This window comes from Gouania willdenowi, chromosome 4, assembly GCF_900634775.1.
Source record: "Gouania willdenowi chromosome 4, fGouWil2.1, whole genome shotgun sequence".
NCBI lineage: Eukaryota > Metazoa > Chordata > Actinopteri > Blenniiformes > Gobiesocidae > Gouania > Gouania willdenowi.
Window position 1 is genome coordinate 9,698,815 of NC_041047.1, and position 24,288 is coordinate 9,723,102.

General features: G+C 37.9%; 1 protein-coding gene across 1 annotated transcript in view; it reads right to left on the bottom strand.

The window, feature by feature from the left end:
- Positions 1-24,288, bottom strand: part of LOC114461897 (inactive tyrosine-protein kinase transmembrane receptor ROR1-like) — a 162,875-nt gene that overhangs the window by 1,789 nt on the left and 136,798 nt on the right. The window contains 11 exon segments of the mRNA XM_028444376.1: positions 2-64; positions 66-131; positions 133-288; positions 290-328; positions 2,015-2,242; positions 3,488-3,598; positions 3,600-3,668; positions 9,775-9,989; positions 11,365-11,610; positions 12,378-12,695; positions 16,007-16,134. Coding sequence (XP_028300177.1) covers positions 2-64; positions 66-131; positions 133-288; positions 290-328; positions 2,015-2,242; positions 3,488-3,598; positions 3,600-3,668; positions 9,775-9,989; positions 11,365-11,610; positions 12,378-12,695; positions 16,007-16,134 — 1,639 coding nt within the window.

Sequence of the window (24,288 nt, forward strand, 5' to 3'; positions counted from 1 at the left end):
TCCTCACCATCTCCATCACCTCCTGGTTGGAGAAGCCGTAGTAGGGCTGCAGACCGTAGCTGAAAAACCTCCCACAGCACCACGCCAAACGACCAGATGTCTGAATCTGTGGTGAACTTTCCGTAGGTGATGGGCTTCTGGAGGCATCCATCGAATGGGCAGCAGTGTTTTGGGCTGTATGAGGTAGTAGTCTGAGGAGTAGATCTCTCTGGACGACCCAGGGGCGGAAATCTTGACGTGAAGCTGCTCCCCGACTAAAACGTTCCGAGCTGCGAGGTCTTTGTGGATGTAGAAAATGACTGGACAAGTACTCCATCCCAGCAGCCACCTGGTTCACATTAGTGGAGAGCAGGGGTTTGGGTCAATTACAATTACTTTTTCAATTATCCATGTTCAATTACAACTCAATTAGTTCACCAACATTTTATCCAATTACAATTAAAATCACAATGATTATTTTCCCCCTAAAGTCAATTACATCTCAATTACTTAAGTTAATTTACATTACTCACAATTACTGAGCCTTTAAAGCAGAACTAAGTAACTTGCGCTTAGCCCTCCCCCTAAAGGTCTCTTTTGGTTATGTCACTGTCGTAAACCACTCTGCACCCCCCGCCGCCTGCCCCACCCCACAGCTACATGCTCTCCTAAGACGGTAGCAACCGATCACTGAAAAATCCTAATACAACAGTGACACTAAGGGTGCTTTCACACATATAGTCCCATGTGACCATGTGAACAGTCTGAGGAAGAGATACAAGTAAAATAAATGAATGATGTGGGAGTAATACGGAAGAGAGAGTGTGGAAATGTGTGTGATGTGTTTGTTTGTGTGCTGACAAAGCGGCTCTGAAAATGGATGGATGAGATGGATGGATGAATATTGTGTGTGTGCTGCCTGATGAAGCGCTGGATTGTGAGTGTGTGGCGTGCCTGTTGCCGTGACGACAGTGTGTGTGATTGCTGTGTGCTGCTGCTGAGCTGTCACTGCAACGAGTTGCTCCGTTCCTCGGACAAAGGTCTTCTCTGCCTTTTTTATGCCGGCTCCACCATGATATAAGGTTTGAGAAAGTGAATTTGTAGACAACCGTGTGCAGGTCATAATCTAGCAATAGTTTGTATTGGGCTGCCATAAAGCGGTACGTCTTGTCACCGGGTCGGAGGCAGGGAAAGTGGCAAGTATGGTTTTCTGGCCAGAGACAGCATAGAGAGATGAAAGACCCCTGCAGTGACCCCATAAACACTTGTATTTACCCTCACAGGGACTACGAGAAGGATTCATTAAGGTGAAAAAGTTATTTAGTTCTGCTTTAATGAATAACAATATTAAAACTTAACGTTCCTCTTGTGTTAGCTTTCTGTTAGCATCTCTTATGAGAACGGGTCAGTTCTGACCCATGTCTTAATTTGGCTGTAAAATACACTAAAAAATGTTATCTATCATCTCATTTGTTTCTCATCTCTTGGTTACCTTGTTAGGCTTCCTAATCAATGAAAATATTGGAATTCATATTTTTGGTGTTTTCTGTCACTATACCCCTAGATTTAAATTAAAAAATATATAAAATGATGCTTAAGAGAAAGTGACAGGTAATCGGAAAAGTTTATATGAAATATATGTTAATAAATGTTAACTACGTATATGTGTAAGTCATAGAACTGTAACATGATTCCCCAGATTTGCATTTAATTTAATTGTAAATGACATTTTTATACAATTTTTACGACAATTACAATAAGAAAGTTTATTATCTGAACTCAATTACAAATCAATTATGATTACAATAGCAACAGATTTTTTCAATTACAATTATAATCATAATTGTAATTAATTATCAATTACACCATTACAAATGACCCCAATCCTGATTTGTAATTTTATTGTAATTGGGGAAAAATTCCCGTCACCGTAAACATGGATGATTGACGATGTAATTGTAATTGAAAAATGTAAATGACTCCAACCCTGGTGGAGGAAATGATGTCATCATGGAGCTCCACATTCCCGTCCTACCTGTACGGCCATGTGCAGAAAGTCGCTGTGATCTAGGCTGGATTTGACCGTCCCGTCCTCGTCGCTGCTACAGCCGACGTCCGAGTGCGGCGAGCGCATGATGAGGAACTCGTGCAGGTCCCCTTGTGGCAGGAACTCAAAGAGCATGCAGACGGGCTGCTCCTGAGTCACCACGCCCAGCAGGCACACCACGTTTGGGTGTTGCAGTTCACTCAGTACTGCAGCCTCCTGTGGTGAAAGGAAAAAAAAAATCATCAGACTAAAGTGTGAGTTTGAGAACTTAAAATGGATCAAAAAAGACCCAAAGTTATGACACACTTCAAAGAAGCTCCTATCATCTGGAAAAAATCAAGCAAGGATGTTTAAATCCTCCTCAACTAACAGTGACTTCTGTTTATGTTTAAAAAATGCTCTCCACCACAGGTAGTATCAACAATATATACAGTCCTTTGAACACTGAACACATGCGCACCATGTGCACGTACAAGCAAAATAATTCAGACTGAAACAAGACGAAGCAGGCTGATTTGGTGGCTGCTCAGTGGTTTGGATGTTAGACTATTGTGGTGTTTGTGGAGGGTTTACATGTTCTCCTTGACCCTGCCTGTTAGAATTGACTGTAAGAATGCAGCCATGCGTTGCACTGGTAGAGAAACCATATTTGATTACTATAAAGAGGAAACTTGGGCCAAACCCGGCAGTATTCAACGTTTCTTGAATTTACCTTGTAACGGAAAATACAAATAAAAGTAGATGGTCCATAATGTTTTTAAACCTATTTCTCTCTTTATGACAAATCAGTGGTGACTCAAGTCAATCACCTTTATTATGAGGAAAAATGTATATGAGAAATCTCCTATAAACCTTCTTAACATCTCTCAATCATTGAAACAATGATAAACATCTCCTCCTAAAAATAAAACTTAAAAAAACCAAAAAAAAACTAAGGCTTACAGAACAATAAAATAATCATTAAATATGCACTTCAACAAACAACTGTGACTTTAACTTCATATAAGATAAGTTTTTCCTAACCATCATGGAGGTTTATATCATCCCAGAGGGTTTTCGTGCTTAATTGTATTAATTAAATCCACCTGTATTTGGTGTCTTTCAGTCTTTATCGTCTCTCTGCAGCTGTGTATCTGAGGATTTTGTCAAAACAAAGTGGCATCTTCAATGATTCCATCACGGGTGAGTAAAATTACCATAATGAACTCTTCAGCTTTCAAAAATTCTCAAATAGAGCAAATATTGGCGGCGTCATGGTCCTTCTATATCAACTTGTTCTCCGAGATGCGTCAGGGTCCCTGGGAAACCCGGACATTTTCATCTCTTTATAAGCCGTGAAAAGAGGGTAAATCTGGACGTATGCTCACCCTAGTGACTGGAACCTACACACTTGGGATGAGTGATTGTTTTATTTTTCCAAAAAACTATTTAAAAAATAAATAAAACCAACACTTTTTCTACCTGCTGGAATTCTCCCCAGTATTGAGCGCTGGACAGATCCTTCAGCGTCTTTATGGCCACGAGCTGCGTCTGCTCCATGCCTGGTAGATACAGGTGACCTTTGTAGATTTTTACCCAGGGTGCACTCTCCGAGCTCCTCCATGAAGCGCACAGCTGACAGGGGGAGCTCCTTGGCTTTACTCTGCACAGAGAACAAGGAAGGAAACACGTTCTCACTGGCAGAAAAGATGGGACCAGTTTACATGAGATCCATTATCTCAACATGCAAAGGACATTGCTGCTGCCTGCTTTGATGCAGGACCTGTCTCTAATGAATAGTAAATACCAACTTTACCAACTTTAAAATAGAGCTGGGCATATATCGAGATTCAAGATACTGTGTTTATTCTATTTTGATGTTATAAAAATTACGATATCGCCTATATATATATATATATATATATATATATATATATAGCTTATTTTGTTCTGAAACACTTGTTTTCAGGAGTTGCTGCTTTCGCTACATCTCAGTACAGCATTAAAAGCACAGTTAGATGGATTTCTGAGTGCGTTCTAACCCAGACCTTCCACTAAACAGGCCACACTACAGAACTCACTCACACATGCTGTCCTTAATAGGAGAAAAAAGCCAAAAGTGGCACATTTTGTGCATCTGTTTGTTAATAAAAGTGCCTGTGTGGCATTTTGATCAGCAAATTTAACCCTGAACTATTGTTATTGTTTTTATTATGGGCTTTTTTAAAATGATACAATTTTAGTTTTTTACTACAAAGCAATTCAGTATCACATTTTATACAAATACAGTATACAAAACAAATATAAACAGAAAAAGCAATATTGAATCGTCTTCCTGGTCAAACTTCATTTGAATTAAAAATTCTCGAGATTTATATTATATATCAGCATTTTGTGAAAAAAATCAAGATATGAGTTGCCCAGCTCTACTTTGACAGGTAATGTGTAGAAAATCCTCATATCTGGCAACATGCCCACAGCTTAAACATATATTGTAATTGAAAGTTTTTTCAGTGTTTAGGAAGATGAGGAAATGTATTTTTCTGCCTTAAAAAATTAAAAAGGTTTCCATAGTTAAAAAAAAAAAAAAGGAAAGGGACGCCCTTATCATCTGAGGAAGACTGAGGCTAGGAGTTATTCTGGATATGTGAACCAACAGGCCTGAGGTGAGCCGTGAGGTGAGGAGCAGGTCACACACATTTTATCATTCAAGTGAAACGGATGGAATGTGCTTCTAATTAAGGGAAAAGGAACTGATGTCGGACTGTTTTCCAAAGCTCACACAGCTAGTTTCTTCTTTCCTGTGCCTCTGAGAGTCGACTTAGTCCTGCTGAATGTGTCCTTTCACAGACCCTCGGTCATGACACCCAGCTGTGGTTTAGAAACTTCAGCCAACAAAAAAATATCTCGCCAGATGAAAACCTGACAGCACCAATCCCACCCAGACAGTCACCTCTTCTTCTCACAGGCCCACAGGGGGCGCTAGAGGCCTTTTCAGGAAAAATCATTGAGTATATACAGTCTACTATATATTATAGTATGGGTAGGAGGATTAGAATGGTGACCGTTCTCACTGAAGTATACTTTCAAGTTTCCCAAGATGCATTTCAAACCTACAACGACAAAAACCTGAAGCACGCTGAGGCTAAACATCTCTGTTAATTCTCCACCTTTGAAAGTTCTGAAAACATTTAAGCGACAAAGAGACTCACTTGCAAGAAAATAACAATAAAATAAATAAAAAGAGTGAATACTGTAAAAACATCTTTGCCAACAAGCATTGATTGTTTAAACGGACCAGATGTGATCACAGATACATTATTACGAGCTGTTTGATTGTGTTAAAAATAATTCCTTTGTCATGGATAATGTAGACAAAAATGAAGATATAATTATTTCGGCAAGAGAAATCACTGATATAGTTATGAAGCTAAATAATAATAAGGCATGTAGTGCAGATGCGATATCTGCTGAGCATTTAAAATGTGCAAGCTGAACACTTTTTCCTCTGTCAGCCATTTGCTTTACCGGGTTTTTAATTCATGGTATCCTATCAAACTCTTTATTGACTGTTACAGTATATTAGTGCCTATTGTTAAAGACAAAGCTGGCAAAATAAATAGAAAATACAACTATCACCATATAGCTGTGGCTAGTACTTTATCCAAGGTCTTGGTGAGAGCTACTGTATATTAAATAGAATGAAGAAGTTTGTTATGACATCTGACAATCAGTTTGGTTTTAAACATAAACTTGGCACAGATATGTGCATTTTTTGCTCTAAAAGACATTTTAGTCTTGCATAACAGACATAAAACAACCATTTTAATGTATTTTATTGATGCCTCAAAAGCTTTTGATCATGTAAATCATGAAAAGTTATTCTATAAAATGCAAAATAGAGGAGTCCCAAATATTTAGTGAGAATGTTAGTGTTTTGGTATGCTCATCAGTCTATGTCTGTTAAATGGGGGAAACTCTGTATCTTCACCCTTAATGTTTGCTATGGTGTACGACATGGTAGCATTTTTGTCCCCTTGTCTTTTTAACGTGTATATGGATGATTTATCAGAGCTGTTGAATGAATGTTGGACTGGCTGTCCACGTTGTGCAATGCTACGATTAATCACCTGACGTAAGCTGAGGATTTGGTGATTTTCTGTCCGTACAGTGCTGGTATGCAGCAGTTGTTGAAGGGTTTGCTCTCAGTATGGATTAGACTTTGACATTAAGTAGAAAAGAGCAATGTCATGATATCGAGGAGTAAAGAGGACACTAAGTTATCTTTTCCTGAATTCTCATAATTCTCATACATTAACTTAGTCCCGTGATGAGGTGAAATACCTGGGACACTAAATAACCACTGACCTGTCAGATGATAAGAGATATTTACAGGCAGTGCTTTGTCTGCAATATGCACACGCCAACATGCTTATTCGTAAGTTCTCTATGTGCTCTGTATTGTCAATAACTGCCCTTTTTAAGCATATTGTACTCCAATGTACACTGCCCACTTGGTGGACGCATTAGTGAAAAAGAAGTACGCATAATCTACAAGTGGCATACAATGATGATATGAGGATGCTGCTCAAGGTGCCCCGCTGGAGCAGTGCCAGTCAAATGTTTGCTAATGCTGCTGTACCAACGTGAGCAGCTGTGCTTCATAGCTTCATGTACAGATGCATGTGTCGGCTAACAGACTCTGGAAATAGCATCACTTATTCTCTGACCAACCCTGTTCAAAGCTCGGCTCGGCTCTTTTCTAGTCTGTGGAAACACAGGCACTTCAGTTTATATGGTTTTGGATGATCATTCTTTTAACGGGGACATATAATGAAAAATGTACTTGGCAGTTTTTTTTAATCATATATGAGGTAACTTGAGTGTGTAAGTCTTATAACACAGAGAAAATTGCTCCGTTTCAAATGTTCTACATTTGTGATGTCACAAGTGAAATCGGAAATCAGTGTTGCCAGATCAGACAATTGACAATTTCCAGCCCAATCACCTCTTAGAACCCGCCCATTAAAAAAAACGCCCAAACACGAATCTGGCAACACTGTTTGTAACAACGCGACACAGCGGTTGGACAAAGCAGTGAACTATCGCCTTGAATGGACTATTCCTGTATTCTCTACATGAGATGATGACAAGAAAGCAACATAGCGGCTCCGGTAAGTGTTTGAAGCAGCTGAAACAGTTGCTTTTGCTGTTAAAGCTGCTGTTGCTGCATGGCACACACACTTCATGAAACAGTGTTTTTCTGACTCACAATCTCACAAATGGACCTTGTATGTGTCCGAAATAAAGTTTTGATTGATTGATTGATAAATTGAGGCAAAACTAGATGAAGGAAATTTAAATGAAATTCACAAACACATAATTGCAAATCAATAATAATTTGATAAGCGGTTTGCAGAGCTCAGTGAAAGAAGAATGTAGCAGGTTCCCGTTTGGAATTTAGTCAACCAAGGAATATGGCCTGAGTCAGACATGTTAAAAGTTTAAAATGTGTTCCTAAGTAAGTCATTTTGTGTGTGTGTGTGTGTGTGTGTGTGTGTGTGTGTGTGTGTGTGTGTGTGTGGCTATCATGGGATGCGGGGGTTGGGAGAGATGAAAGACGAGGAGGCGTTGGTGGTTGGTAGAGATTGTCAGATTCCTGGAACTCTAAAGATGAATAATGAAATTCCTCTGGGAGCAGGACATACACACACACACACACGCACACACACACTTACATACACAACCCAGGGTGTATGTGTGTGTTGTATATTAAAAGACAGATGTTTGAAGTTAGGGGTTGGTCTCGCTCGTCCTTCCACCTCTCAGATCCTCTCCATACCACAAGTGTGCATGCGTGTGTGTGTGTGTGTGTGTGTGTCAAAGTGATTTTCAACAACCAGTGGCCTCTGAGTGACCCTGCAGCAAAGCAACATGGGTAAAAGTCAAATCCTTATTAGCCAAGTGCATCATTATATACGTTTGACAAGGTTTTACTGTCTTTTTTTTTTTTTTTAAATATACAAATATATCTAACAAACCATTACAGTATACGTGTTGCAAAAAGCCTTGGATTTGCATCTTCAAAGCCAAACCCTTTATAAATCAAGTATGAATTTATATTAGCGTTGGATCCATTTTAACTTTAATTCTTTGCAGATAAAGAGTCATCCCGTGGAAACTCCCTCTTAGTGATACAGGTCCAAAAGTTTCATCACACAAAGCAAACCACAGACTTTAACAAATTCAGACACTTCCATGAAATTTTGCTTTTTTTCCCCCATAGCACAGATGGTAATTTTATACACATTACCATCAGCTTCTGCACTGATTTAACCACACAGACACACGGTCTAGATACAATTATGTGGAAAAAAGATAAACAGACACGATATGACAGAGTGTGCAACCTTGAGGGAAACACGATACAGACTCTGATGTTGAGCTATGTGTTGGCTCGGAGAGCAAAAAGCCTATGATGGAGACAGGAGGAGGTGGAGGAAAAGGAGGTAAAGGCATTGAAGGAGAGGCAGAGCAAGAGCAACAAAGAGAGATGGATTGGGTGAGATGGGGATGAGAGGATAGCGAGAGAAGAGGTGTGGAAATGTGAGAAAAGAAGGAAAAGAACTGCAGCTGGACATTCCTGGACCTGCTGAGTTCTGATGACAGAGATCGAAAACTATTCCTGAAAAGTGTCGTCTCCACAAACCCGAATCAGGAAGACCGGCAGGATGCGTCTTTCTTTACAGATGTGTCAGAAGGAGAGCACACGGCGACTTGCCAACGACGGCGTGTCAACATACTGACTGGTTTATAGGTTCATAGATTGTTAAATTAAAATAGATTTTATCTCCTAAATAGAATAAGTCCCTGCTTTACCTCATCTGTTTGTTACTATTAAAGCTGCTGGAGACGATAGTTTTTAAACTGTATTTAAGTTGAGGTGTTGTTTATTCAGATATTGCCTTTGATGCTTCCTTTGAAGTTTCACTTGACTTCCATGTAATAGTTCCAGCGAGATTAATTTTGTCTACTATTACATGGAAGTCAAGTGAAACTTCAAAGGAAGCATCAAAGGCAATCAGCAAAACTCCTCTGAAGAAGACTGGCAGCTGACAGTTGAAACATGTCAGGAGATGAAAAAAATCCTGAAAAACCTTGTCTGAAGAAACGAAACCTCAGTTAACATACTATTCAAAAAGAAAACAAAATGAATCTCGCTGGAACTATGTACCCTGTATTTCATCCAGAAGTTGTTCTAAATCCATTATTGATGACAGTGTGACCCCAAAATCACTGCCAGAGTGACATTTCTGGTGTTTTCACAGATTTAAAAACATGACAATACAATGGCGGATGTTGATATTTAGTGTTTTCACAGAAACACCCGATAATGGCGAGTTATTTCATATCAGCTAGAAAACCATAAAGAAAGCAGAAAAAAAGTGCGTACGTAAAGTGAATACTACTCTCCTCATCTGACAATAAAACATGAGAATCACAGTAAAAGGAGGTTAAAACTCTTCTTCTTTGGCGCCATCTGCATTCTTCAACAGGACTACACATCCCACAATGCAATGTGCAACACTTACAACAAAACTCAGAAGTGCAAGTCACATGGCCGTCAACAATCTGTTTGTTTATGGTGGAGTTAAGAAATATGTTAACCTTTTTGAGTTTGCTGCAGATGTTTTTTTTTTAAGGAAGAAATACCTTTGATTATTTATTATTGTGTGTGTGTGTGTGTGTGTGTGTGTGTGTGTGTATACCTTTGGTTTGTAAGCAGTTGTGAGCATCGACATCTCAACATTCTGACCGCGGACCGGTTTGGGCTGGCGAGGTGCAGGAGGTCTGGAGGACTTCTGGTTGTTGCGACAGGTACAAATGAAGAAGAAGAGCAAAGCGATGGCTAAAGGGATCGCCACGCTAGGAACAAGGATGTACATGATCTCCATGTTGCTGCCACCAGATTTGTCCTTGTGGTCTTTAGAGATGGAAACAAAAAGAAAGGAGACAACATCAGTATGTATTATTATTCTAAAAAGAATCAGATTACACGTCAGTTACTCATTTTAAGACTCCTAATCCATTTTTTACTGTAATGCTCATTTAATTTAATACGTATTTTAATAACTTTTCATCTGTAATCATCATAAAAACCCCTAGTGCCAAATCGTTATCCTTTGTTAATGTGTTTTTTTTTTTGGTGTGAAATCAACTATTGCCAACAATATCCTATTAGTGGTAGGGCTGGGCAATATATCGTGATTCAAGATTAATCGAGTTTCCTGTTTTGGCTAATATAAAAAAATGACAATATCGCCTAAAACAATATATTTTTATGTTATTTGGTCGTAAAACACTCGTTCTAGGAGTTCATTTTGTCTTCATCTTGAATAATATGTTGAGATTTCATTTATTCAGACAAATTATTTCAGGAAATTTAATTTGCTCTCCTGACATGTTTTGAATGTCAACTGACAGTCTTCTTCAGAGGCATCTGCTGATCGCTTTGATGTGTTCTTGACTTCCACGTAATAATTCCAGCAAGTTCTTTTGAGAAATTTGGGAAGGTTTAATTTATTCAGACAACAGTTTTTCAGGAAGTCAAGGACACATCAAAAGCGATCAGCAGACGCCTCTGAAGAAGACTGGCAGTTGACAGTCAAAACATGTCAGAAGATCAAAGTAATTTGAAAACAGTTGTCTGAATAAATGAAACCTTAACATATAACCCAGACCTTCACCTAAACAAGTGACATTACAGAACTACACTCACACGTGGCTGTCTTTTATCAGAGAAAAAAAAAGCCAAAAGTGTCACATTTTTGTTTAAAAATACTTGTTTTAGGAGTCGCTGCTTTTGCTACTTCTCAGAACAGCATGAAAAGCACAGTTAGATTTCTGAGTGCGTACTAACCCAGACCTTCCCCTAAACAAGCCACACTACAGAACTCACTCACACGTGCTGTCCCTTATAAGGGAAAAATCCACAAGTGTCACATTTTGTGCAGCTGTTTCTTAATAAATGTGTCTGTGTGCATCAGCAAATTTAACCCAGAATTATCTTTCTGGTCAAACTTTATTTGAATTAAAATGATTTAGATTTATACCGTATATCGCCGTTTTGACAAAAATATTGATATGAGTTTGGGTCCATATCGCCCAGCCCTAATTAGTGGTATTGTTTCAATTAGTTTCTAATCAGTCCTGAAATTAATTCTTTGTAGAATGTCACAAATATATGTAAATCCTAGCTCGAGCTTTCACTGCTGTACGATACATTTTCAGTCGGGTCTGATGAACAAACATCCACCCAGTAACCAAACTGGGAATCAATAAATATCCCACTATCTCACCACAGATGGGAATGTCGCAGAGCTCCATGCGCACCGTCTCGTCCAGCGTGAAGCACCAGGGTGCCTCGTGGTTGTTCCCCGGATTGCGACAGTACGAGTGCCCACCGTTGAGCTCCGGGTAGCGAACGGCGAGGTAGGTGTGGCTGTGGGGATACTGGGAGTTCCACGGCTGGCACTGACGCCCCGACTTGGTGACGCTGACGGTTCCTCTGTAGTCTGATCCGCTGCTGTTGTAACACTTGTGATCTAGAGGCAGAAAGAAAGGTGAGGCTTACAAAGTCTGTTTAATTACTTCACACCAAACACTGAGGGGTGGAGTTTAAAATCAGCTGTTCTGTCCAATGTAATGATAAGGGTGTCAGAAAAAAAATATTCAGTGACATATCGGAATATTTCACAGCGTGATTATCATATCGATGCAAGAAATGTCCAAATCGATTTTTTAGATGGGAAAAACAAACATTTAATTGCGCTAACATTAAGAATCAGAATCTGTTGTAAGAAGTTTAACTCCTTTGAAAAATATAATTTGACAGTTTGATAAACATACCACTTGTTTTTTACATACTGATACATTAATTACAGTGAGTCACCATTTATTTGATCTCACAATTTAAAAAAAATGAAATAAATTGGATTTCATACCATTTTGTACTTGTAAAAGTGAAATATGTAATTGATATCGCAATGTGCATCGTATTGTTTATCATTTCGAACAAATACAATAATACAAAACACATTATTACAATAAATGATTGCTTCCCTCCAGAAAAAACAAAACAATTACATATATTACTACATACACATACTTTTTGCGTTCTAAAGGGAATGGGTGGAAGTATAAATTTATTAGTCCCACCCCTTTTCCAGTCATTGCTGCTATTTTGTCATATCTTTATATGATTTTGATCATAATACGCACTCACGGACCTAAAATTAATTTAGTATTGAGATATATTGTATCGTATCATCAGATTCATGCAATGCACACCCCTAGTAATAAGTACTCTTACTCTTGTTAATGGGCTCGGCCATGGGAATCCCAATCCTCAGACAGTTGGCAGCCTCAGGGCTTTCGAAGGCTGCCAGGTCCTCACAGTTGGGCAGTTTGAGCCTCTTCAGTATGATGGGGTTGGAGCGGGCGATGATGTACTCCGTCTTACACAGGTCGTTCTCCAGGATCTCACATTCATCCTTGCAGAGGTCCCGAGGTTTGTCGCTGCCAGAGCTGCGGTCGCACGTCGGGAAGGCGAAGTGGCAGAGGGACGGGATGGCAAACTGGGAGCAACGGTCGGACAAATGGTTGGACGTCCCAATCATTGTGAAGGCAGCTGCATGGAACAGAGGAGGACACAACAGTGGTGGTGGATGAGTTTACACGTTGATGTGGGGAATCAAACCTTCAGCTGAATAAATGAAATATGTGAGTTGCCAATCGCAGACCAGTGGTTCTCAACCTTTTCAGCCCGCGATCCCCAAAATATAGGTTTCCATAGACCAGGGACCCCCACTGTACCTGACAGGTGGTTGAACACAGACATGAACATTGAAGAACAGTCATGTGGAGACAGAGTCATCTATAAGGGGGAATAAAGGGGAGAGCTTTTTGGGGCTCATCCATAAAATCAGCAAAATGATGGTCCATTGTTATTTATTTATCTGAATAATATCCACTGTTATCCAGGATGTTTAGTATTATTTGCGTCCTCGATTATAGTCATCTTAAAGATGTAAATCCTTGTTTTAATCAGAAATAAAATGGCTTAAAAGTGACCAAAAATGGTGTAATTGGGAAACAGTTTCAAATTAAGTTGAAATTGACAAAAAAGTGGTAAAAAGGGTTTATAGTGCAAATATTAGTTTTAAGTGGCAAATAATGGGCATGGCAAATTGTGAAGATGGTTAAACTGGCAAAAATAAGCATGAAATATGATGAAAATAGGTTAAAAGTGACAACAATGGGTCAACATATGTGACATTAGGTGGAAAAAATGGTAGAAAGTTTAAAAGTGCTGGAAATGTCTTCAAAGTGGAAAAAATGTGCAGAAAAGACTTTGAAATTTGATGGAGAAGTGGCAGAAATGGGAGTAGTTTAGCAAAAATGAATTGAAAGGAGCAAAAATAAGGCAAGAAAAAGTGATAAATAGGTTAAAATGTGGCAAGTTTAGGGTAACTGCAAAAAAAGGGTAAAATGAGCAAAAATGGGCTTAAATCGTTCAAAAAATGTTCTCCATTTATTGAAGGCATCTGGCGATCCCCACTCAGTGTCTCGTGACCCTAAGGTTGAGAATCTCTGCTGTATGCCAACAGAACCTTCAGGTCTGTGCACGTCTAAAAGAAAACACTATTTCACACACTGACCCATCACAAGTTATTAAGCTTTTATAAATCACTTGTTTCCTTTTATGCTTTTATCTTCTGTTAAAGCACATACTGTATGTCAAACTCATCGTTCAGTGAGAAAAGATTGCGAGGAAAACATTGATCATCAAGTAAATAAGTATCATTTAGTATTCATACTTGGTACTCAACGCTTTGCACCTTTGTTGATTAGAAAAATGACTTTCAAATGCAAAATATGATCCATTCATGTTTACAACTCTACTTCCTTACCTCGTGCTACATTTTTATTGTGTAAAAAGAGATGACTTGGTTTCACTACTGAATAAGTCTATGTTTACAGATGAATAATTAGACAAAACAACTATTTCAGCTAATGGACGGACACACAACAGGACTAACAATGAGTGGAAGCATTGGTAGGACACACATTAATCCTGCACTGTGATTGCAAACAGATGCGTCTCTAACATTAAGGCAGAAGAAGAGCAATGAGAGAATCTGGCTGCAGTTTAAATGTCTCCACTGCAAGAATAAAGTGACTGTGAAATTGGATCTGAACTGTTACATATTGATACTGCGCTTTGAATTTGTGTAATTTAGAGCCATAAAAGATGTCTTTTTAAATGTGAAGCATCATAAATTTAAGGCATCATCTACTGCAGACTTTTTCAACCACTTTGCCGCGGCACACTTGTGTGCCGTGAGAGATCATCAGCTGGGCCGTAGGAAATTATTCTATTTCACCCAATTGGCCTAAGAAACATTGTTGAAAACAAATTAATTGTCTGCAAATATGCCTTTGATTGTTTGTAAACATTGTGACGTTATTTGTTGGGCGGAGCTTAGCCTGGAGGCAAAACCACAATTATCTTCATTTTTTCTGAGCACAAGCATCTGCTGGAATCCTATAAAACTTTAATTTTCCACTAACGTTATTCCTCCTATTCTAGCACACAAACACACAACAAAGCTGTAACATTAATAGCCTCCACAGTCTTTAGCCAGCTGTGTTTCCTGTTTGCCTCTAGCCACATCACGAGACTTTAACTCACTGATTGCCAAAGACGTCTAAAGACATCAATTGTGTTTTTCCGCTAGGGTTGCTAGGAGACAGTGTGACTAAACTCTCCTGTGAATATTGAGCTTGTACAATGATGTAGAGACCAACTGGTGACATGTAGGTGGCAGTATTGCACCTTTGAATGAAAGATCACCCGTAATGGGCAGAGCTCAGAGGGAGAGGAAAGGAGTTTGCAAAACAGAAAATGGCGCTACGAGAGTTGATGCTGAAGCTCACAGCAGTGCACACTCAACCAGAGCATGTGTGGCACGAAGTGGACTATTGAGAGTGTCATGATGGTGAGGGAAAACGATCAAAAAATGGGGCAAGCGTCGAAACTCGACATGTCCGGGATGAGGAGGAAGTTGCGTGTGTGGAGGCAATCGGGGGAGAGACTTGGAGGAAGGCCAAAATACAGTAACAAATCCATTCAACTCTGACCTAGATATTAAAATAATAATAATTTTGCCATCAAAAGCCTGGTCTCAGTGTTGTTTTTGTAGTTTTATAGAAAGAAACTAATGTTGAGGTTTTCCTAAAGCGTAAAAATAAAAAAATTGCTTCAAAGTCACTGACATGACAAGTTTTTTCAGAAAAAGCCTCTATTCAACTGATGATTATAGAAAAACAAAACAAGAATCTGGTTTCAGATGTCAGATTGTCATAGGACAAAATATTCTGTGGGTCTTGAAAAATCAGTGAAAATCATCTAAAACACCTGGAAATATAGGGTTGGCTGTTCTGAAAATGGCTGGCAGTGAATGAGTTAAGGGGTCTATTAAGCTACCTTAACTTGTGATATTCATAAAAATCTTATATGAATGACTGCAGATTGTTAGTTGCACTTTATTTGAAAAAAGAAATTAAAAAAAAATCGATTTTCGTTTTGTTAATTTGATTCCTATTAAAAACACTGATAAGAATGACTGCCAACTGTTAATTGCACTTTTTTATTAGAAAGACAAAATATGAAAGATAATAAAAGCTTTTGTATATTTGATTCCTATTCAAGACACTTTGACAATAATGACTGTATATTGTTAATATAGGTTGAAAAACACAGATCTACCATAAACCTTTTCCCATCTTAAACATAGTTCCAAGTACATAATTTGTTTGGTATCGATTGGGAAATGGAGCAACTTTAGTAAAAGCTGGTTATGAATCATATTTAATGGGAAAATATTGTAGTTCCTAATACCGTATAGTATTTTAAATAGAGTATCTGGCCTCTCTCACCTGTTATCTGAGTCTCGATCTCTCCCTGCATCTGCAACGAGTCGACGAAGATGCTGCGGTTACCGATGAAGCGAGCGCAGGCGATGCCTCTGTAGGGCTGACAGAATCCTTCCTCATCAAACTCCTCCCTGAAACAACACAACCAAACCAAACACATTTTAAAGAGTGGCCTGCCAGAATGCCTGACCATAATACATCACATTCAGACATTTGTAAAAGGAGAAAAAAAAAGAAAAAAAGACTTCACAGACCTTCAAAACTTTTTAAGATGATATTCAAGAGTGGACACGGGCACCTGGCGACTTGGGGGCCACATGTGGCCCTTAATGAGCTGAGATTTTTGCCATTAGAAACTGAGTTTGAATAGTTGGTATTGGATTTGAAAGTAACAACTTGAAATTGAATTTACTGTTTGAAACTGAATTAGTAGCTTGAAATTGAATTTTTCCTGTTGAAAAAAATTCATCTTAGTACATTCCAAAAATTATGTATTTCTGTTTCTCAAATTCAGATTCGTTTCACGCAATTCAATTTCACTACAAGGAGACACACTTCCATGCAAAATTCACTAGTCTGAAGTTTTTTCAGGGCTGTATAGATAATAAATGCCTTTAGGTATATATCTATATTCACACCCTCAATGAGCCGTAAATGAGTTTTTGTCGTGGTAAACAGGAGTTCCATGAATCAGTGATTGATTGCTCAACCGCGCGGACCGGACCTGTGTCTCCGTGTAGTGAAACTGAATTACGTGCAGTGAATCTCAATCTAATTTTTGGAATGGACCAAGTTACATTTTTTCAACAGGAAAAATACAATCAAGTTACTAATTCAGTTTTAAGACAATAAATTAAATTTCAAGTTGTTACTTTCAAATTCAATATCAACTATTCAAATTCAGTTTCTAGTGGCACAAACCTCAGCCCATAGCCCTTGGTCTATTTTAATGCGGCCCCCAAAATAAATGTACAAAATGACAAAAGAAAATACACCAAAAAAAGAAAGAATACATTAAATAATACAAAGAATTACAACATTGCAGGAAAATACATTAAAAGACAAGAAAAACACAGAAAATACTCCAAAAACACACAAAACAACAACAAAAATACACAAAATGACAAGAAAAAAACACAAAAAATGACTTTTCAAACCCACACTACTAATAAACAAGCAAAATGACAACAGAACTACACAAAAATGACTCCAAAAACACAAAATGACAACACAAACACACAATATGACTCCAAAAAAATACACAAAAGTTCAACAGAAATGCACAAAATCCTCATAATGAGCAACACAACAACAAACATACACAGAATGACAGAAAAAACACACTTAAGTACTATAAAAGCTCTATGTTCTTTCCTGTGTTAACGCTAAGAATGGTCATTATTCTAAATGATGACACAAATGTTGATGATAATGTGGATTTTTATGGAAGTTGCCCACCTCTGTTCAACAGTATTATGTTCAGACCTTTAAGGCTTTGTGATGGAATGGCTTTGTAAAACATAATATGAACACAGAGCCACCACTAGAGGGCAGCAGATGTTTGACCACGACACAAAAAACAGCAGTGGTTTGGAACATGTCTGTATGTCATATTAAGGACCTGAGTCACACTCACACAAATAACATTTATCACACATTTGTCCTCTTTTTGCAGACTTTCTCCTGAACATTATTGGTCACATAACTAATGTTTTCACGGCCCAACAATGTTCTACTTGATTTATCTTTTCAAACACAGATTCACTCTGCCATCCTCAGCCTATATGTCTTTTTTTTTCTTCTTCTTTCCATTTCTGCTTTTGATCATTCCTCTTATACACACACACACACACACACACGCACACACGCACTGGCCACATGCTCCTTACAGGCTACTCACACAGTGTGAGCTCACTGGATCATGTGCTTGAAATTTGTGCCATATGGAGATGTTAATACAGTGTAAAACCATGAAATCTAACACAGAGAAGTACACGATGCCACAGCATATAAGACAGCATTGTTACTGTCTGACTTATGAGATGTAGATCCTCATATATGCTTTGAAACAGACACACTGTTAAATATCTATTATGAAAAACAATTACTTAAACATATAAGGTGCAGGGATGCGGATATATTGTTTTAACAAACTTTATTTACAAAAAAATGGATTTGAAATTAAACAAAAAATTTGGAAACAAAACTATCATTATTACTTGTTTTTTTTATGCTTGTTTTGTTTACAAATAAAAAAATAGTTCTCATTAAACTATACATTTTATTTACGTTTCCTGAAGTTTTAGTTGCTTTTTCAGAATTTTAGTTTTTTTTTGTTGGTCAGTTTTAAACATTAAAAACTAAAAAGACTCATAACTAACATTGTCGGGAAGAGGCCCCACCCACAAGCTTGAAGTTAAAACTCAACCAAAACTTAGAAAACGCAACCAAAACTTCAGGAAACGTAAACAAAATAGACATGATAGTTTCATGATAGTTTTGTTTGCAAATTGTTTTTTTTTTTGTTTGCAAATCTTTTTTTAAATTTCAAATTTATTTTTTGTTTGATTGCATAAAAAAAAAAAAAAAAAAATCTCTCCCTGCAATTGTGTGTAAATCTTTATATCGCCCTAAAAACACACTAAGAAGAAGAGTTTGGCATTCAGACATGAAACTTCCAGGCAGATGATGACACTGTCAACATCACCATTTTCTATAAATATGAGATGGATTGCAAAGCCAGTGGTGGAAGAAGATGATCAATAAAATCAGCCAAATACCTGCGTACATGTGGGTTCCCGCTCTCTGATGAGTGTATAGTGACTGAAGGCTTTGCAGACGTGGACAAACATGCGGGCGGTGCATGAAGGAGCATAAAGCAGTGGTCTGTGTGTCTGAGTCCACTCCACACACATATGGTTACACCACATTTGCCGCTTAATGCGGGTTTTGCTCGGAACATGTCATTTTTAAATAAAAGGAAAAAATAAATAAAATCCATAATGAGTTAATGCTGGGGTCTCGTCTGAAAGGCTTTGCTTCCTTTCAACAGGGGAAAAAACCCACAGAATGTCAAAGTAAATACTAAGGGATTCATTTATTGTCTGTCTTATTACTGATGAGAAAGTGAAAATTTAAAATGCTTTAGCATTAGCCTTACAATAGCATTAACCTAGCAATAGCATTTGCCTAGCATTAGCATTACCTAGCATTAGCATTAATTAACCTAGCAATAGCCGTCAGTGCTAAATATTTTCATGGGCCAGATCCTTTCAACGCGCGTAGACTACGTCACTTCCTTCACTCGCAATCCTTGCAACAGAGCTGCTAGGACGTGATATTTGAATGTAAACCGACCACACAACGTTTCTTAAATATTTTAATAGTACACATTTAAATATGTGACAGTTTTTGTGTTTTGTTAATAAAAAAATACAAAAATGGATAAAAATACAAAACCAAACAGAAAATAAGATAAAAACCAAAATAAATAGGAATTCACTCAAAACATACGTTTCTAATTATTTTTAAATAGCAGGGTTTCAGACGGAGATGCATTACGTGCATGCGTTGGAAGGATCTGAAACAATCAGGCCCGGGTGTAGACGCATTGTGGGCATGCGCTGAAAGGATCCGGCCCGTGAAAGGATTGGGCACTGACAATAGTATTAGCCTAGCATTAGCAATAGCCAAGCAATAGCCTAGCAATAGCATTAAAGAAGCATTAGCATTAGTCTAGCATTGGTATTTGCCTAACAATAGCAATAGCCAAGCATTAACCTCGGAATAACATTAATGAAGCATTAGCCTAGCATTAGCATTTACCTAACATTAGCAATAGCCAAGCATTAGATTAACAATAGCATTAATGAAGCATTAGCATTATCCTAGCATTAACATTTACCGAACATTAGCAGTAGCCAAGCATTAGCATTAACCTAGCATTAACATTTACAGTACCTAACATTAGCAATAGCCAAGCATTAGCCTACAACAGCAATAATGAAGCATTAGCATTAGCCTAGTGTTAGCATTAACCTCGCAATGGTCTGTGCACAGCTGTGTCCACACACAGACATGGTCACACCACATTTGCCGCTTAATGCAGGTTTTGCATGTAATTATGTAATTTTTAAATAAAAAATAAAATAAAAAAACAAGTTCATGCTAGGGTGTCGTCTGAAAGAATTAGCTTCCTTTAAAACCATAGTATGTTAACGTAAAATTAAATATTGTGGGATTAATTGATCGTCTGTTCTGTTACTGAAAGTGGAACACGAGGATGAGGGGATACTCATACAGAAAGAGGACTGGAGTCTATCCAGGAAGCTCAGAGGCCTGTTTGGTTTTGCGTCACTGAGGATGGTAAACGCACGCATTGACAACGACAACGCCACACACAGACAACTAAATGACAAGGGTGAGGAGACCATCCACCACAATGTAGCTGGTAAATTATAACTCTGAAAAACCAACTTAGCTCACCGAGCCCACTGCGTCCCACATTTTTCATTTATTTAAATCCAACAATACGTCTGCAGAATGTCTGTTAAACATTCCTTCATTCGTGTCCAAATGTGATGAATGATAAAGGACAGACATCATCTTTGGCTTTAAAAGCTTTGCATCTCATTTATTTCTGCTCACTTGTGCGTCTGAAGGCCAAACTATCCTGGGGTGGAAAAGCAAAGTGTGGTGGTTGCTATATATGTGTAAACAGTTGTTTTATTCTGCACAGCAACACCACAGCAGACTGTCTGTGATGTTTCATAACAGCTCAGTGACAAAGGAAATGTAACCAAGCTGTTACACTGTACCAGGGAAGGGGTTAATTACATTTCTCAATTACAATTACATCTTCAATTATGCATGTTCAATTACAACTCAATTATGAATACGATGACATTTTTTATTATTATTTTCCCCTCAAGGTCAATTACAATTACATTCTCAATTACTAAAGTTCAATTTCATTAATACAGGGGAAAAAGGGCTTTGTCTTTTTTTTGTATTTGTGGTTTTTATGTTTAGTCAGTTTTTAGTCATTTTGTGTGTTTTTGTGTTCTTTGTGTGTTTTTGTTGTTTTTGTGTTCTTTGTGTGTTTTTGTTGTTTTTGTGTTCTTTGTGTGTTTTTGTTGTTTTTGTGTTCTTTGTGTATTTTTATGTCACTTTATGCATTTTTGTTGTCGATTTGGGCATTTTTGGGGTCACTTTCTGTATCTATGTTGTTGTTTTCTGTATTTTTCCTGTCATTTTGTGTAATTTTGTAAACAGTTTGTGTGTCTTTGGAACTATTCTGTAATGTAATGTGTTTTCTTTGTGGTTGTCGTGTCTGTCTTTGTTGTCAATTTTATGTTTTACGAGTCATTTTCTGTAGTTTTTGTGTGTTTTTGTGTACTTCTTGAATTACAATTTTTGAGTACTTTTCTTTGGGGATCGCAAAAGATTAGACCGAGGGCCGCCAGTTGGCCATGTCTGGTGTAGCGTGTGAGAGTCTCTCTCTGATAGAAAAGCCCAAATGGTCACCAGAGGCTGAAGCTACCTGAGATCCAGGACAACCAGTGGCCCGTAACGGCACTGGGAATGAACAGCCCAGCGAGGGCAACCGAGCAGCAGCTTTAGGGAACAAAGGAGAAAGATCCTCAAGTTACTGCTGTTCACCGACCACAACAATACAGGCTTCTGTCGGAAAGGAGTTGGAGAAAGAAGAAGAAAAGGGGTTCACTTTAATTTGATAACCATCTTGTTTGTTAAAAGGCCAGAGGAAGGAACACTTTTTTTGATGTTGGAATTTAATTTCTACCACATCTCTTGGTTGTGAAATATTTAGTGGAAAGTGTTACATGTTAAATGATGTGGAGCTGTTTATTAAAGGCAAACACAATGAGTTCATTTGATAGGTTTTCTGATTAATGGAAAAGCATTTACACTAATTTCATTTGACCATTTATTTAAAGAAACAACATTTATCAACTGAATACTTGACATTTACAATTATTTTTTTAATCTTGAAAATGAGAGGTTCTCCTTTTATCTCTAAGGAAAGTATTTGGCTATAAACCTATTAGGTAGGGATGTAACGATTCACTCAACTCCCGATACGATTCGATTCATGATACTGGGTTTACGATACAATTTTCTCAAAATTTATTTTAAAAAATGGGAATGTAGACAAATATTCCTTTATTTTTTTTTAGGGAAAATCCCTTGATAAACTATTCAAAACAATGCAATTTAACTAAAAATAAATCTTGAATGAAATAAATAAAGGAATAATATAAATGAAGAAGAAGCCTATTAATTTAAATTCTGATTCTATAGTAAATAATGCAAAACTGCATAATAGTTCCTTTACTTTTTAAAAGTGCAACTGAAAATTTATTTTGTGCCTTAACAATTGGACTTTAAAAAAAAAAAAGTCTGCATTGTATTTACATCAGATATTTGTTTGGACCAGCAGAAGGCGCTGGTAACCCAATGGTTGGTTGGCATGCAGATATCTAGCAGTGAAGAAGAGATGCTATGCTAGCAGACAGAGCTTATAGAAAAACGTGACTTTTACAGAAATTCAGGTAATATTACAGAAATTCTTTCGGTGCTAAAGGAGTAAGGAATCATTTATGAACATGTTTAAGAGTAGAAGGCGGCCAGACAGAAAGTAGTAGCAGATTCCGCCCGCCCCCTACACTTTTAGACGAGAAGGATAAATATATAGCGCCCTCTGCTGTTTAAAAAAAGTACTGCGAATCAATTTTCAGAGCATCGATGTTAACAGTGATACCTATGAATCAATTTTTAACTGCCTTACGAATAATTGTTACATCCCTACTATTAGGTGAATTGTACTTCTTATCAACTATATCATAATGTTATTTATTATGCATTTGAAGATCTGGTAACAAATGTGTTTGCAACTGCTGAGACAGTGAGACAAACTAGGTCTTCTCCTACTTCACGGTTCTACTCGGACTCTTTGAAAGTAGTGGATTACCGTCGATAAAACACTACCTTTGATTTTCTTTAAAGCCGCTTGAAACATTAATCAGATAAACAAATAAAGACAATCTATGCCTCATAGATCAATAAACCAATGATCATTTGATCAGAAAAAAGACGATAAAGGTTGAAATTGTCACTCAAAAGTTCACTTTGATCTTCGCTGTCGGAAAGGTTTTGCGCATTGCATTGTGGGATGTTAAGTCCCATAACAAACACATAGAAGTGTTATCATTACCAGTACTTTATTCTTACAGTGATTTATGGTATTTTCACAGACTAAAAGTTGTGGAAAACAATGCTCAAAGTTATTTTTTGGAGGGGGGATAACTTTACATGGAAATAGCTTCATGTACATTTTGTTTGTTTTGTGTAGTTTCTCCAGGTCTAGTCATGTTTACGATAAACTCTGGACTAACTACTGTATTTCTATGTATACTTTGTGCCTGGTTTTGTGTCTTTTTCTGTCTTACTGTTTGACATGTAAAATGTTAAAGCTCATACATGAAGTTATAAAAAAAAAAAAAGAATAAAGGAGAAACAGTTTTATGCATCTGTCTAAGGGACTCCACTCCCCACAATGCAATGCACAAAACCTTTCCAAAAATGTCAATAACCTTTTACATTTTTTTTTTCTCTCGAGCACACAATCTTTGATTTATTGATCTATGAGGCCTACACTCTGTCTTTGTCTAAAAATACATTGTATTGTCGTCTCCAGCAGCTGTAACGGTCTAACAGTCCCTGGGACGGGACCCCAAGTGTCAGCGGTGAGAACAGATCCTTCGACTTACACTGAGAAAGACGGTCAACATTTCTAGCACACGATCTATCTTCTGAGAGCCAACATCATTAAAAAGCAGGCAGCACATGCCTCCCAGATACAGAGGCTGGTGTTTGATGTGAAAGAATGTGACGTGAGACCCACACTGGCTGGAAGTGGAAGACGCTCAGCAGCTTTAATAACAGGGTTAACACGTAGCAATTCAACAAGCAGGAAAGGACCCCAACATCAATCCCCTCACTCCTCACAAAAGCCCTGACCCAGTGACATCATCCTCCCAAAGGACTGCAGGGGATTGGGCGGGCCATGTCGGGGGAAGGGCTTAGGGGGAGTGAGGACGTCAATCAGCCTGTCAATTAGGAGGATATAGGAGGCAAGATGTGTCCTAAAACCCCAACATAAACCCAGTGGTGTTTAGACAGACACACAAACAAATGGAACACAGGGGTCAGGAAGCAAAGGAGAGTGACTCCTCAGGAGGAGGGTGGGGAGCTTTTGTTTGACT